General features: G+C 32.5%; 1 protein-coding gene across 2 annotated transcripts in view; it reads left to right on the top strand.

Moving 5' to 3' along the window:
- Positions 1–2,171: 2,171 nt before the first annotated feature.
- Positions 2,172–15,623, top strand: part of LOC106463777 — an 18,216-nt gene continuing 4,764 nt past the window's right edge. The window contains exons 1-2 of one of the 2 annotated variants that reach the window (XM_013923848.2): positions 2,172–2,278; positions 12,476–13,869. In XM_013923848.2, coding sequence (XP_013779302.1) covers positions 12,490–13,869 — 1,380 coding nt within the window. In that variant the 5' untranslated portion in view covers positions 2,172–2,278; positions 12,476–12,489. The remainder of the gene's footprint in view (positions 2,279–12,475; positions 13,870–15,623) is intronic. The other variant, XM_013923856.2, reaches the window with a different exon arrangement.

Raw genomic sequence — 15,623 nt, 5'->3', positions numbered from 1 at the left:
CAACAGCCTTTCTGGGTAGCAGCCTTTCCTGCTGTATCGTCTCCTCTGTGTAGAAGTTTACAGCATTGATCTTTCTTGTGCCCAGTCCCTCAAACCTCTCTAAAAGCTGACCTTTCCTGGCCTTGAATCCAGATGACTGTACCAACCTTGGTACCTCTCTGCTGGACTTAACGCTCTGGCCATTGCATCCTGCATGGTAGAGGGGTGTGCTTGCTTCACTTGTATCTTAAGTTGTGGACTGTCCAAGGCATCTACAAACTGATCCCTCAGTAACAACTTGAGGAGATCGGGTGGTGCAGTTGGGTAGTCCTTGTGTGCCATGCTTTCCAAGTCCTGTGCCAGGTCTTGCAGGCTCTGCCCTTTAGCACAGACTCTTGTCCTAAACCTAGCCCTGTAGACTTTGGACTGATTTTAAGTTCCATACCTGAGTTCTAGAGCAGCTACTAGTGCTCTATAGTTGTGCCTGTCGTCTGCTGACAACTGTCCAAGTGTTTCCAGTGGTTGTCCCTTCAATCTCGTTGCGAAGTACACTGCCTTCTGCTCCTCTGTCCATCCATTCATTTCTGCCAAGAACTCAAATTGTGTTCTATATGCTTCCCATGGTGCCTTCCCATCGAATTTCTGTGGCTTCCTTCGCACTAGATTACCCCTATTGCTGACACTCATGTCTGGAATGTGACTTTTGACAGGACTGAAGATGTCTGCATTAGGGCTTAGCTGCGAGGACTGGAAGGGGCTTCCCGTTGTCTGAGGCTGATTAGGTCCATGGCCAATATATCCTCCTTGTGCAATAGACAGTAAATCATCCTTTAATGTATTTAATTCACTTTGAAATTCACTCATCTTTTCCATTTGTGTATGCTGGTTTTCTCTCAACTGTTGGAGACTTTCTTCTTGTTTATTTTTTTTCTCCTTCAACCACTGCTGTAGTCTCTCTTCTTGTTTCTTTTATCTTTCCTCCAACAAATGCTGTAAACTCTCTTGTTTAATTTGCTGTTCGAGCTGCCACTGTTGCAGGTTTTCTTGCCACTGCTGTTGTCTATCTTCTTGTTTCTATTCTCGTTTTTCTTGTTTCTTTTCTGGTTCTTCTTCTTTTTTTTTCCATCCCACTCTCTGACACCAATTTGTTACATCTCTTTTCGTTTGTTAATTTCCCATTATAATTTCTTTCCGGTGTAACTTTAGCGATACAAGTCCTTTCTTAAATAAAACTAGATTATTCTTTCTCAATACAACTTTGCAATACACTTAATTTCCACAGTCACTTTAACACACGCTATAATTCACAACGATTAACGCTCTTTACTTACGGTCACTACCGCGCTTGACTCAATTATCCATCTTTATCTCTGCCTGTCTGCAATTATCTATGCCGTCACTTCTTTCTCTCCGCTTTATTTGCCGGGCTTATATATTATAATAGAGGGCGCCTAGAAAACACTCGGGCCTTCATGATCCTTCTAGAATCTCATGACGTGTTACCAGCGTCAGGTGACTTCCGCTGTCTTAACAATACTATATTAAAATAAGAAGGTGGGAAATGCATTTTGTACTTATATACCCAAGAATTAATAACCCGAGACAGAAAAATTAGCCTGTCTCGGTGTTAAAGTTTTTAAGAGTTTAAGTAACATATCTATAAAAAGCCTTTTAGAAAAATTGAATTAACAGATTTGAAATGGGAACTTGAATATTAAAAGTTAGCAAATATATTTTAAATCTGTGAGAGATCAATTAGACCATTTTCTGTCTTTTAATGAAATAACGTTACTGTTAAAGGTAATAGTTTGTGCACTGGTTTTCTTGATGATGTGTTTAGGTTCGTTTAAAATGTTACATATTAGGTATATGGTTGGACAGGCTACATTTCAATAAGTTACATTTTTTAGTAAGCTAGATTGATTTGATGTGAAGACAGTGATGATCTGAATAGCTTTATGCAACTTTATATTTACCTATTTTTCTTGAATATATATTTAAAGCTATACAATTGAATTTGAAGACTACGGTTATTTATTTTTCAAAAATTATACTTTTATACTAAAACATTATCTCTCAAAATTGCTCGTTGTTTTGATGCAATTGCTATTTATACTTTTATTTATTAATTAATTATGGTATTATTGCACAATAGTGTACGGGCATGCCTCTTATGGTAATATTTGTAAACTATTGTGCCTAAAAGTGCTGTTGAGATAGTGTAGACTATGCATCGGCTGAATTAAAATAGTATAAGATTGAAGATACATTTTCGACTTCGTTAAAAGGTTGAGTGCAGGTATTTTTAGGCATATTTTAGACTTACATTAACTAGCTTGTAACTGTTTTTAGTGTTAGCATTGTAGAATTAGGTGTATTATTATTACTGTTATGCAAGTAAAGACGAATTTATTGATCGCAACTTAAGCCTAAATTAAAGCAAGAAACTTGAATAGGCTTAGCTTACTTTTAAGCATTATGCTTAACTTTGCTAAAGGGCATTTTACCTATCTTTTCCTGTGCAAACTGCAATATAAAGCTATACAACGATGTGCTTTTAACATGTATATTTTGCTTGTATGAACTGTATTTCTAATAGAAAGTAAAATAATAATTCAGACCTAAGGTCAGTTGTTGCTAATACTAGTGTTAGTGTTACTTGTCATTGTGTCAGACAAACAATATAACGTTAGTTTTACTGTGTTCACAGTGTTACTCTGCTGTTAGCAGTATCGCACAAACGTTAGCATAAAATTTAAGACTGATGTTTCTGAACATAATTGTATACCTCGAATGGTTATGAAGCCTACTGTAAATGAGTATTTCACATTTGTTTTTGTGGAGATGTAAAATCTACAATGTATTTCTTAATCTTTGTGACATTGGTAACAACACTTGTTTCTAATGTTAAGTGTTTTGTATACTTACCTTGTGAAGTAGCTTTTATGTATACTTATAAATATTTCTTCAAAAAACAATGCAGTTTAAATTAGGCACATATGATGGGTTGTATCTAAAGAATAGTAATTTTTAACCTGTTTATATATGACAATGAATGGAGTGAGAACTAATACTTTAAATCGATTTTTGAATGCATGGTTTGCAAGTCGAGGAAACAGTTTTAATTTGAAATATCCTGAAAGTTTTGAATTGTTGAGGTCGGACACACAGGAACTTTGCTCTCACACAATGAAATGTCTGCTTAGCAACCAAAGCGAAGGGGCAAACAAATAGTGTGATAAAGGGGAAATTTTGTTATTCTGTACACTTTCCCGCTCGTATTCTTAACAACTTTGTGTTTGTGATGAACTTTTGTTGTTCCAAACCTGCAAATGTGGTAACTTTCCTTCTATTTGATACCCAGTCCTCCAACTCACCTTAATAGTAAGCATTAAAGCAAACATATGTGGGATTCTATTCCTAGCCTAGAATAGTCTTTGTTGATAACTTTTAAAAACTAGTTTGACCTGGTAGTTTACTTTTTAGTGCATGTTTTCCCACAAAAACAAGCTACTGAAGAGGAGAAAAGAGTTTTGTGGCTGAAAGCTATCAACTGCAGAACACAGGAAGTGATTGGAAGGCTGTGAGAACCAAAGTCTGACTATAATTGTGTGTTCAGCTCATTTTATATCATATAAATGTTGTCTTCTGATTTTTTTTTACAAGGTAATTGTACATGTCTGGGTACTGTATGCAGAGCCATTATGTCAGGTTGTTGATCCATGAGTCATCAGGGTGCTGGTAGGGTCAAGAATCAAGCCCAATTAATTGTTACTTTACTCAATATCTCACTAATTCCTCAGCTGACAACTTATGAATTGATAAGACATTGCGATTGATAATTTAACTATCAAAAATAGTATATGAATGATAATTGAAGAATTTGCTTAGCAGTTTCAAAAGCAACATGTATATATGGTAGACCTATATAAATTGTGTACATGCAGCTGTACTCGCTTCTCTATTGTTTGCTCTTTGTCAAGATGGCAATTGCATTACCAGACAAAATCTCATGACTGTGATGTCATGCCGACATCAAGAATAGCAAACTTTGGCAATTAGATACTGTTTCAGAGTGTAATAGAAATTTCAAGTCCATTCTGAATGCACTCAAATTTTTTTTAAAGGGCATCATAATTTAAGGAAATATTACATTTCTTAAGTACCATCTACTGGAAATAGAACATCCAATTTTATAGTCAAAATTATAATGACATTTGACAAGTAAAACTGTAGTTATATGCTGTTAAGCACTAAAATAGCCTAATTCTATAAAGATGTCAAACTTGGAAGCATGTTTGTGACCTTGTATTCAGACTTCATTGGAGATACTTTTATCTTTATTTGCTGGTCAGTAGAAAACCAGTTTAACTTATTGCCACACTATTGCTTCAATAAATCAACAGCTACCTGAGGCATGATATTTGGATTCTCATTCAATATGCTGAGAAGATGGTGTAGATGTATGTTATGTATTCATGATTGAGTAGATGGAGAAAAATGTCTGCTTTTTATCAATCTTATATTGCTAGTAGCTCATTTATGAGTTGTTTGGAATGAGCAAGATTAATGATTTCATAAGTTCCAAGAAAATTATATCTAATTTAGTCATCGTGTTGTGTACTTCTACATTTTATAATTGAATGTTGTATTTCCTCTGCTTATAATGTTTGGAAAATGACCATAATACTCATCATTACTTAAAGTGATATGCAAATTACCCATATTTTGAGCCATTAACAGTGGGTTTTCCATACCTGTAATGTTCATATCTTTTTCACTGTTCTTTTCTTTTTGATATTTTTTCTGTTGTAGTTGAATGGTCCTTGTTGAAACAGTAGTAATAGGGCTACAAATAGTGATTTAATTTTATTGAGCAAGTTATGTTGAATAACAGATTTCAGCCTTAAGCTTGTGCAGATGAGGAACTAGAGGAAGAAAACAGAAGAGAGATAAGGATGAAAAAACATGAGGTTATAGCTATAGGTGATTCTTTAACATGGCTTCTGGATAGGAAAACCTGTAGGGTAAATATGGAGAAAAAGAAATCAAATTATGCTGTCCAGGGGCAGGGGTGTAGGATATAACTGACAGAGCAAGAGATATATTGAAGGGTGCTAGCAGTGATGGAATCTTAGTATTGCATGTAAGGGTTAATGATGTAGGGAAGGGTAATTCAGATGAGCTGATTGATAGTAACAGCAATGAAGTTGAATCTATTTGGGGTGCTTGTTAGTGAGTAGAAGGTGTTTAGTTAGAATTTGTTACAGACAACCAGATGAAACTGATACAATTAATGAGAAACTGTACAGTGAGATAAAGAATTCAATTATTAATGAGGTAATAGTTATGGGGGAATTATAATTTGAGGCATATAGATTGGGAAATGTTATAGTCAAACCATGAGGGATACAGGTTTTTAAAAACTGTTTCAGGATGGTTTTCTTCACCAATTGGTCAGGGAACCTACGTGGAACAATACTATTTTAGATTTATTGTTAACTTGTAATTTAGAAATGGTTGATAAAATGGATATTAGGGAACATCTAGGTGCAAGTAATCATTTATCTATTAGGTTCGATGTTTTGCTACATATGGAGATCAGGAATAATGATATTTGGGTTACAAATTTCAAAAAGCAAATTTGAAGGGATGTGACAAGAATTATCTGTTGCGAATTGGGCAACTGAATTAATTTGAGATTTTGATCAAATGTGGGAAACTTAAAAAATTAACTTTTAAATGTTCAAGATAGGCATGTTCCTTAAAGAAATAAATGGTAGCTGCACATAAACAATCAAGTTGGCTCAGAAAGGATATAAAGGATAAAATTAGAGAAAATCATTATAAATTTAAGTTTGAATTAACATAATGGGAGATGCAGAGAATTATAGACAAACAAGAGAATTGGTTAAATGGAAAATAAGGAAATTGAAAAAATTATATGAAAAAGGTTGGCTGAAGATGTAAAAATTAATAGGAAGGATTTCTTTACACTTAGGGTAAGCAAGATGTTTGGATGGGCCTAGGGCATTGGAGGGATGATACAGGAATTGATACAGTACAAGATGATAATGAGGTAGCTGGATTGTTGTCTCTGCAGAGAAACATGCTGTTTTATCTTCTTTCATCTTCCAAGCACTTTTTTAATCAACTGCCATTCCTTCATTTCTTGGTGGATTAACTTGAAACTTGGTAGAGTTACACCCTGGTCCAATATGCCCAGATACTTTTTTAGTTTAGGCCTTTGTAAGGGTTTTATGGGGTCAAATGTCAACACATCCTGTCAACACATTGTTATCCTGTGTAGGCATGTCTACTGCAATTAAAATGAAAATTGGCACAGATATACATTTTTATGTGCCCAACACATTGTGACATACAAAAAAGTTGGATATGCCCATTTCGAGTCTTTTTAAGGGGTCAGAGTTCCTAAAAATTCACAATTTTGGGGTTTTTGGACAATTGCTTGGACCAGTTTCCTTGGATTTGGTACAAAGATACTTTTTACAAGTTCCACACATTGACCAACAAAAATGTTGGACTTGCCCATTTTTAGCAATTATGAGGGAGGGTGAAGATGCCACAAAAATAGTAATTTTAGGGGTTTTGGTCAATTACTTAGCCATGGTTTGACCAATTTACATGGAATTTTGGTACAAAAGTACTTTTTAACAGGTAACATACACAGACAAACAAAAATGTTGGACTTGCCCAGTTTAGTAATTATAGGGTGGTCAAGACACCATAAAAAGCATAATTTTGGGTGTTTTTTACAGCTACTCTGCCATATTTTTTGCAAATTGACATGGGATTTGGTACAAAGATACTTTTTTACAGGTCCTAAACAGAGATATAGATAATCTTGGAATTTTTGCCTTTTGATCAATTTTTCAGCAAGGAAAGCATAATTTGGTGTTTTTGTGAACTATTCATATATATGTCAACCAACTTACATGGTATTTGCTACATAGATACCTCCTTGCAGGTCCAGAGCAGCAATATAGACAGTTTTTCATTTTTCTGTGTTTTCATGATTTTTATGGTGTGAAAATTGGCCATGCTGGGATTGCATGGCAGACATATGATGCATTTGGACAAGAATGTTGGCCTCTTTAATTAGATTGTACTTTTTTTTCAATATTTACTAATAAAGATTTAAGCAGTGTTTCTCAACCTGACCATTTCATAGATGATCACATGAATTCTGAGTTTAAGAACAAAAATGGAAAGTTTAAATAATGATAAAAGCTCATGAGCCAGATTATTTCCTCTGTGGTTTTGAAGGAGTTTAAGGATTAGATATGTGAGCCGTTTGCTACTATTTTTTGTAAGTTCCTGAGTAGTGGGCAGGAGATTGGAAGTTGACTAATATTAATCTTTTTTAATGGAGTTATTAAAAATTATCTTTGTAATTATAGGCCTATTAGTCTCACATTAGTGGTGGGAAAATTTTTGAAAATCTGATAAAAGATGTTTAACAAAAGCATTTAACAAAGTTGAAAATTTTGTTGGATAGTCAGCATAGTTTCACTAGGTTAAAATATTGCTTTACTAATCTTTTGACATTCTTTTGAGGAGCTTAATACTTATGTAGATGAGGGTACAAATGTGGATTTGATGTATCTGGATTTTCAGAAAGCATCTGACAAGTTGCCACATAATGGGCTAGTTAAAAAAAATTATCTCTGTTGGTGTTGGAGGACAGATTGTCTCATTGGATAGAAAACTGGCTTGATTGAATAAAGCAGAGTTGTTTTAAATTTTAGTTCAGTCAAACTGGATTACTGTCAACAAGTAGGGTACTTCAGGGCTCAGTGTTGAAACTTTTACTTGTTTTCATTTACATTAATGATGTACATAAATGAATGGTTAAGAAATTATTTAAATTTGGTGATGATATTAAGGTTTTGGATGTTGCTGGCTACAAGTTAGATGCCATTGCTTTACAAAAGGATTTAGATTATTTGATGAGTTGAGCAAATGAATGGCAGATGGCTTTTAACTATAATAAATTCAAAGTAACACATGTAGGATGTCATAATTTGAATTATGAATTTAAGTTTGATGATAATAACAATAACAGTGTCCTGAAAGAAAACTATTTTGGATTTTTAGTTCATCAGTCTCTTAAACCCTTTTGTGATGGGCTCGGTATAAAATACACAAGTTCATATACACATTTGTACATGTTAAGTATTTATACTATAACTTTTAATGCAGTATGTGTATCTTCACAAAATTTGGTTGACTTTTAGTAAAGATTACAAGTCTTTTGTACACAAAAAACCAGAATTTTTAATGAAGTATTTTTACTAATGCTTTGTTTGTGAAAATATTGAGTCTTTTACAAGTCCGAGTGCGAAGAGATTTTCATGTTATGATAAAAATATTCTTCACCCCAAAAATTTCAAATATTATTTGTGTAATCTGTAAAACCTCCTAAATATTTTTGAAACATTTGTTTTCAGTAAAACTTTATATTTTGTGTTATTTTCTCTACCCTAACTATATGGGGTCTGTCAATTTGACTGACCTTGTAGCTACCATAAAAATTAGGAAATAAATATAAATTATGCTTTTTTCACTCTAGAATGACTACAAATTATAACACGAAAATACACAAATGTTTAGTCTAAATAGTTTAAATCTCATAACATTATACATTTATATATATTTATTATATTTTGTCTGTTATTTTCTCTACCCTAACTATATGGTGTCTGTCAATTTGACTGACCTTGTAGCTACCATAAAAATTAGGAAATAAATATAAATTATGCTTTTTTCACTCTAGAATGACTACAAATTATAACACGAAAATACACAAATGTTTAGTCTAAATAGTTTAAATCTCATAACATTATACATTTATATATATTTATTATATTTTGTCTGTTATTTTCTCTACCCTAACTGTATGGGGTCTGTCAATTTGACCGACCTTGTAATCATCATAAAAAAAAAAGAAATATAAATTATGCTTTTTTTGTTCTAGAATGACTACAAATTATAACATAAAAACACGATTGTTGAGTGTAAATAGCTTAAATCTCATAACATTATACATTTATATTAGCATTTATATATATTATATTGACACTCCAGTCATGCCTGGATGACATTACAGAAGTTGCAATGATGTGGCACATGTGCTCTCATGTTATCGTATTCAAGAATATATATAACTGGCCTTTGATCCTATCACCACAGTTATCCTTTACTGCACATGACACAAAGTTTTAGCATCTTACATTCAAAATTTTATTAACCCTTTCCAGACTGATCATGGGTGAAAGGCCATGTCATCTCATTTGTTAACTTGCATTCAAAATTTTAATGAACTACGATTTCATGAATTTATGTCAACAACTTTGGCATCAAACTGTAGATTATTATTCAAATTTTAATACTATATTACTCCATTTTGTTATTTAAAAGTAAATATAAAAAAACACAAATATCAATTTGTGTGAATTAGGAACTCAAATTACGGATATTCACAAGATAGAATATAAAATAAGAACATCCTATTATTTCTATTTGCTGAGATATCACTATATTTACTGAATCAAATACAGTGGTGGCCCCACCCACCTCTTTCCATTTTTGGAAATGCTCATGTACACCCACTACTGTCTATGAAGTTTGAATAACTAATCAAATGTTCAGAATGTCCCCCTTGTGGATTTTTCAGCCTCTTTGAAGTATTGGGTGGCAAACTTTCTTTTCATGCTAAATTACAAGTGGTAAGGAAAGACTAGTGAGCTCAAAATTTCATATTTTTTTAGACCCAAATACAGCTTAGTTACTAAGTTTGATAATTTATAGTGGAATTCTATGATATTGATATAGTAACTTATGATTTTTGGTTATATAATGTATATGTAAAACGTAAAATGAATTAATTCATTTTGCATCCTTCATGTGCAAAATTTGATAAGGCTTAGCAACCTACGGCAACCAGCAAAGGAGTACAAAGTTCATAACTAGAAGAGAATAGTTTGCTATACTTCATTATTTACTGTTCTATGTTTTAAGAAAAATAAGTTTAAGAACTTATTTGTAAACAATTTAATGTATATGCATATATAATGTATTATAAATGAAAAGTGACTGTATTTTACAAAATACTAGTCCACTAAAACACTGCAAAGATAGGTCACTTTGTAGAGGCCAGTCTTTTATTCTTGGATATGGTAACATGAGTGCACCTGTGCTGCATGATTTTAGCCAGGCATGGCTGAGAGGTCAATATAACAAAAATAATACAGATATATAAATGTATAATTTTATGAGATTTAAGCTATTTAGACTAAACATTTGTTTTGTGTTATAACTTGTAGTCATTCTAGAATGAAAGTATAACTTATATTTATTTCCTATTTTATGGTGATTATGAGGTTGGTCAAATCAACCATACCCGAACTGAGATGCAGTAGTGAAAATAACAGATAAAATATCAAGTTTTTTCTAAAAAACATTTCATGATTATCTGGAAGTTATAAAGATTTTACATGTGAAATTTGAAAATTTTCTGATGCATAAAAGTATTTTTAATCTTAAAATCAAAATTATTTTGCATGTGGGATAGTCAACATTCAAAAAGAAAAGGGGCATGAGAAAAACATCAGTTAAAAAATTTTAAAACTGAACAAAATAATCTGATATTTTGCATACAAAAGCCTTGTAATGTTTACTGATAATCTGCAAAATTTCATGAAGATACGAGTACAAATTTAAAAGTTATAGCATGAAAACTGTAACAAGCACAAAATGGTTATGAGGTTGGCCCGTGAGACTGAGCCTGTGCTGAAAGAGTTAAGGAAGTTCCGAAGAGAAGGCTTGATAAATATTTGAATGATAAGGGCTAGCTTTTAGTGTTTTGTTTTTATTTCAAAATTTATCTAGGAAAGCCTAGATAGACTACCTGGTCCCTTGTTGGGCTTAAATTATATGTGTGCATATCTTTCTTCCAATTTTTTTACTTCTTTAACAATACAATAATTACACCCTCAATGAGAATATTCCATACAAGTTAAACACTTTGATACTTTGTGCTTGCACTTTAGAAGTGTCATTTATCATGGATGATGCACTAATACTTTATATACATCTAATTTATTATCAAAAAAGTCTAAAACAGGGAATTTAATTTTTAACATATTTTGTCTACTGTTGTTTGGATATATTCTTTGCTACCTTCCACTCCCTCTTGACCATTGTAGCATCCTTGTGGTGAGTCTTATACAGAATGAATTATTTCATCTGATTATGACTTTGGGGTTAAATATGTATGCTTTTGTCAAAGTAAAAGCTGAGATTTGTAATATGTGCTTTAAACTTTTCATTTGAAGTAAGAAGGAAGTACCAAAGATGCAATTCATTATAGATATGAAGTGACCACATTTCAGGTTTGGAATATAGACTTGTTGTATTCTCTGAAGTATTGAAATGATATATACTATAACATAATAATTATATCACACAACTGTTATGTTATGAAGGAAAAAAACTTGGTTTCTATCCTACTGTAATATAAAGTAAAAAAACTGCAATGAGTGTATTTATCTTAGGAATCATATTAATTCTTCTCATTAAAAACCAACTTTTATAACATGTTTTTTGGCAAAGTTTTTTTTTTTTTTGAGACAAACTGTTACTGCTATTCACACTTTTGAATTGTTTAACAAACCAGCTTGCATATATTTAGTTTTTTCACTGACAAAATTGTGTAGTAGCTGATGTCAGAATAAGAAACAAATGAAATGGATTTGCCATGTGAGAAGTAATGATGAGGGTTACTGTTTTGGAAACAGAACCATATTTTTAGAAAGATGCCATTTTAGAAAAAATCATTAGATAGTTTCTCCAGTTAATGATTAAAGTATTTGTATTTCAATTCACTGTTAAAAATCCTGTCTTGATGTTTTAGTGGTTAATTGTTAATCTAGAAAGGGCTGATATTAATCAGTGAGTACATGGGGGGGGGGGGATTTTTACCATTAAAATTACATGTATATTTAATTTGTAAAAAAAACATATATGGTTGAATAAGACTGAAAAATCACCATTAATTTGATTTTGGATGTTGTCTTTGGGAATAGGCTAATATGTCTTAACCTGTCTTTCCTTGTGATAAACTTTTTAAAGCTTAGAAGATTATCTAGGGATTGTGTAAGCTAATTGCCTGTGTTTTTTTGTGTGTCCTGAACACAGTAGGATTAAAGGACATGCGTTTAAGATTTGGACAAGACAGGCAACACTGTAGTTAAGACTTTTTTTTTCTAACAGGGCGGTTAGCTATTGGAATGAGGCCAATGCTTTACATTAATTTAAAGAGGGTAAGCAATTAATTTGTTAAAAGGAAATGGGGTATTTAATTTCACTTTTAATTTCTTCAAGGATCATTGTACAACAACTGCCTTGAAGGACCAAATTATACCTTTTTGTTTGTATATTAAGTTAACTTTCATTTGTTCATTCTTTTCTGTAGATTCCAAATAGAAAATGGTTGGGAGAAGAAGAAACAATAAAAAAAAACAGGGAGGAAGGGCAGATGCTCTTAAGAAAGGAACAAGTACTGTCCAAGCCACAAGTTCTCAAGACAATGTTGATGTGTCTCCAGAAATGATGGATGTTTTGGACCTATCAGATATAAAAGAAACGGAAGACATGTTTGCTGAAGAGATGGATAAAGAACTATCCTTAGCAATTGCTGATATTTTTGAAAATGAATACAGTGATGAGTTGGGTGATATAATTTCTGGGAGTGATGAACTGGGGTTTGCAGATACTAAAAATATTATCACTGATACATCTGTGCCTGCTTCTGCAGATACAAAGTCAAAGGAGACAAATCAAACAACAAAAAAGAAACTGGATGATGATAAACCATCTGTCAGTAGTACACAATCAGTCATGGATAAAGAAATGACAGAAAGTATGGCTACTGAGTGTGACAATAGTGTGGAAAAAAATTCTTCTGTGTCTCAGTCAGTAAACACAGAAGAACTAATTGTCAAAGAGAGTGAATTGTCTCAGTTGGATCTATTTCCAAAAATTTCAGTTACTGGAGTGGAGAAGATAGAAAAAGAAGACAGTCTGAATTCTCAGGTTATTGACAGAGAACAAGAAAATAAAAACTTAGGTCATTGTGAAGAACCATCTCTTTTGGTTGACCCAAATTCTAGTGTTGAAGCTGGATTAAGTATTGAAGAAACTATACAGGATACTTGTAAAACTGAAAGTCAAGAGCTGATTGTAGAAAACAGTGATTCAGTGTCAGAGGCAGCATTAAGTATGTCAGCATCCACAGACATTGATAACAAAAGTTTGAGTAATACATCTTTGGTTTTCTCAACAACATATTCTGTGGGAACAAAATGTTTAGGAAATATTTTGGAAAAAAATGTTTCAGAAAGTAACCCATTTGTCATGGAAGGTGACCAATTTGAAGACAAAGAAGTAAAACCTAGCTCAAATGATTTTCATGCTGACAAATGTAACATCATAGTTTCTTTGGAAGACTTAGAGACATCTAAAGAAAGGTCTGGCAGTGTGGATGTAAAAAGTGTTGAAACATCAGAAAAACATGCAATGAATGAGATGTCTCATGAATCTGGTTATGAAAACCATGATAGGATCAAAGCTGTAAGTAATGCTGAAGCTGAAGATAAAAATGACACAGTTTGTACTGAAACAGTAGAACAAACAAGTGGTAATCAGTCAGATAAAAAACTCACCAGTATGAATGATGAAGAGAGTATTGGAGAGTTGGAACTTGGAGATGATGAATTAGCAGAATTAATAGAGAAAGAGTTGACTGAAATTGTTAAAAATGACAGTGTTGACGAGCTTTGTAAAGAAACAGATTCAAAATCAGCTCAGGTAAAGGATTATTACCTAATTTTTAGAAATTTAGTTTAAAATTTTAAACTTGCAACAATTCAGAAAATGCAGTATGACCAGTGGTATCTTAAATATAATGTAGATAAGGTATCAAAATTAAGACCCTTTGTGTTTTTTTTTTTGAAAAATGTCTTTTTTTTCATTTGTTTTTGTTTTGGGTTAGCAGCTCCTTTAAGGTTTTTTTTTACATGTAATTGTGATACATGATAGAATTTATAAATCATTTTTGCTTTGAGGTGGAATTTATATCTGAATGTTAATAAAAGATTGGAAATAAATTAATGGAAAGTAGATTTATACATATCAGCATACGGTGCTACAGATGAACCTTTGACCAAATGAGTTATTTATTCCTTGAAATAGACTGCAATGCTGAAAACATGCATATTTTTTGGGCTTTGGTGACTTTTTTTTTGTATTTCATCACCTGACATTTTGGCACTGTTTTGCAGTGTGCACAAGGTGATTGCTCTTCTAACAGTAAGGATTTCTTTAAACACATTAAGGGTAAACAAAATGTTAGGATAGAGGTAAGACCCTTGAGGGATGATGAAGGAAGGCTAGTATCTTATGATTATGAGATGGTTGGGTTATTCAATTTTGCTTTTTCTTCAGTTTTTATTAATGAATATTTAAGCAGCATTCTGCATCTTGAACAGTTGATAGATGGAAACAAAGTCGAACAAGATGACTACATTAATTCTGAGCTGGAAAAGAAAACAATTGGGAAGTTTAGAGAACAATAATGCTCCTGAGCCAGATAATATTTCTCCATGGGTTTTGAAGGAGGTTAAGGATTGGGTATGTTAGTCACTTGCCATTATTTTTTGTAAGCCCTTGAATAGTTTGCAGCTACCAGTGGATTGGAAGTTAGTTAATGTAACTCCTCTTTTCAAGGGAGAGGATAAAAAATTTCCCAGTAATTATAGGCCCATTAGTCTTACAACAGTTGTTGGAAAAGTTTTGGAAAGTCTGATAAAAGATGTTTTGCAAAGCCATTTAACAAAGATTAGAATTTTATTGGATAGTCAACATGGTTTCACTAAGGGAATATCTTGCTTTACAAATCTTTTGACATTCTTTGGAAAGGTTACTGCTTATGTAGATTTTGTGTATCTGGATTTTCAGAAAGCATTTGACAAGATGCCACATATAAAGCTTGTAAAAAATTATCTCAATAGGTGTGGGGGGATAAGTTAGCAAATTGGATAGAAAAGGGTTATTACAGATGGAGTTCAGTCAAACTGTATTAATGTTACAATTGGGGTACTTTAGGGTTCACTATTAAAACTTTTGATCTTTTTGATTTATATCAATGACAGATGAACCAATGGTCAATAAATTACTAAAATTTGCTGATGATATTAAGGTCTTAGGTGTTGTGAATAGGATGATGCTGATTTACAAAAGGGTTTAGATCATTTAGTGAGTTGGGCATATAAGTGGCAAATGGGTTTCAGTTATAATAAATGCAAGATAATGTATGTGGGTTATCTTAGTTTGAATTATAAGTATAATTGATAGAAATAACCTTAATGGTGTCATGAAAGAAAGGGATCTTGGTGAAATATATAGTTGATCAGTCTCAAAGGCTATCCAAGCAGTGTGCTGTTGCTAGTGTTAGGGAAAAGAGGATTTTGGGTTGTATCTAAAGAAGTATTGAATATAAGTTTAAAGAGGTTATTATGTCATTGTGTGTGTGTATATATATATATATATATATATATATATAT

Source organism: Limulus polyphemus, unplaced genomic scaffold (assembly GCF_000517525.1).
Source record: "Limulus polyphemus unplaced genomic scaffold, Limulus_polyphemus-2.1.2 Scaffold55, whole genome shotgun sequence".
In the NCBI taxonomy this organism is placed as follows: Eukaryota; Metazoa; Arthropoda; class Merostomata; order Xiphosura; family Limulidae; genus Limulus; species Limulus polyphemus.
Note: the sequence above shows the minus strand (reverse complement) of the source record. Positions and strands in the feature narration are given on the sequence as shown.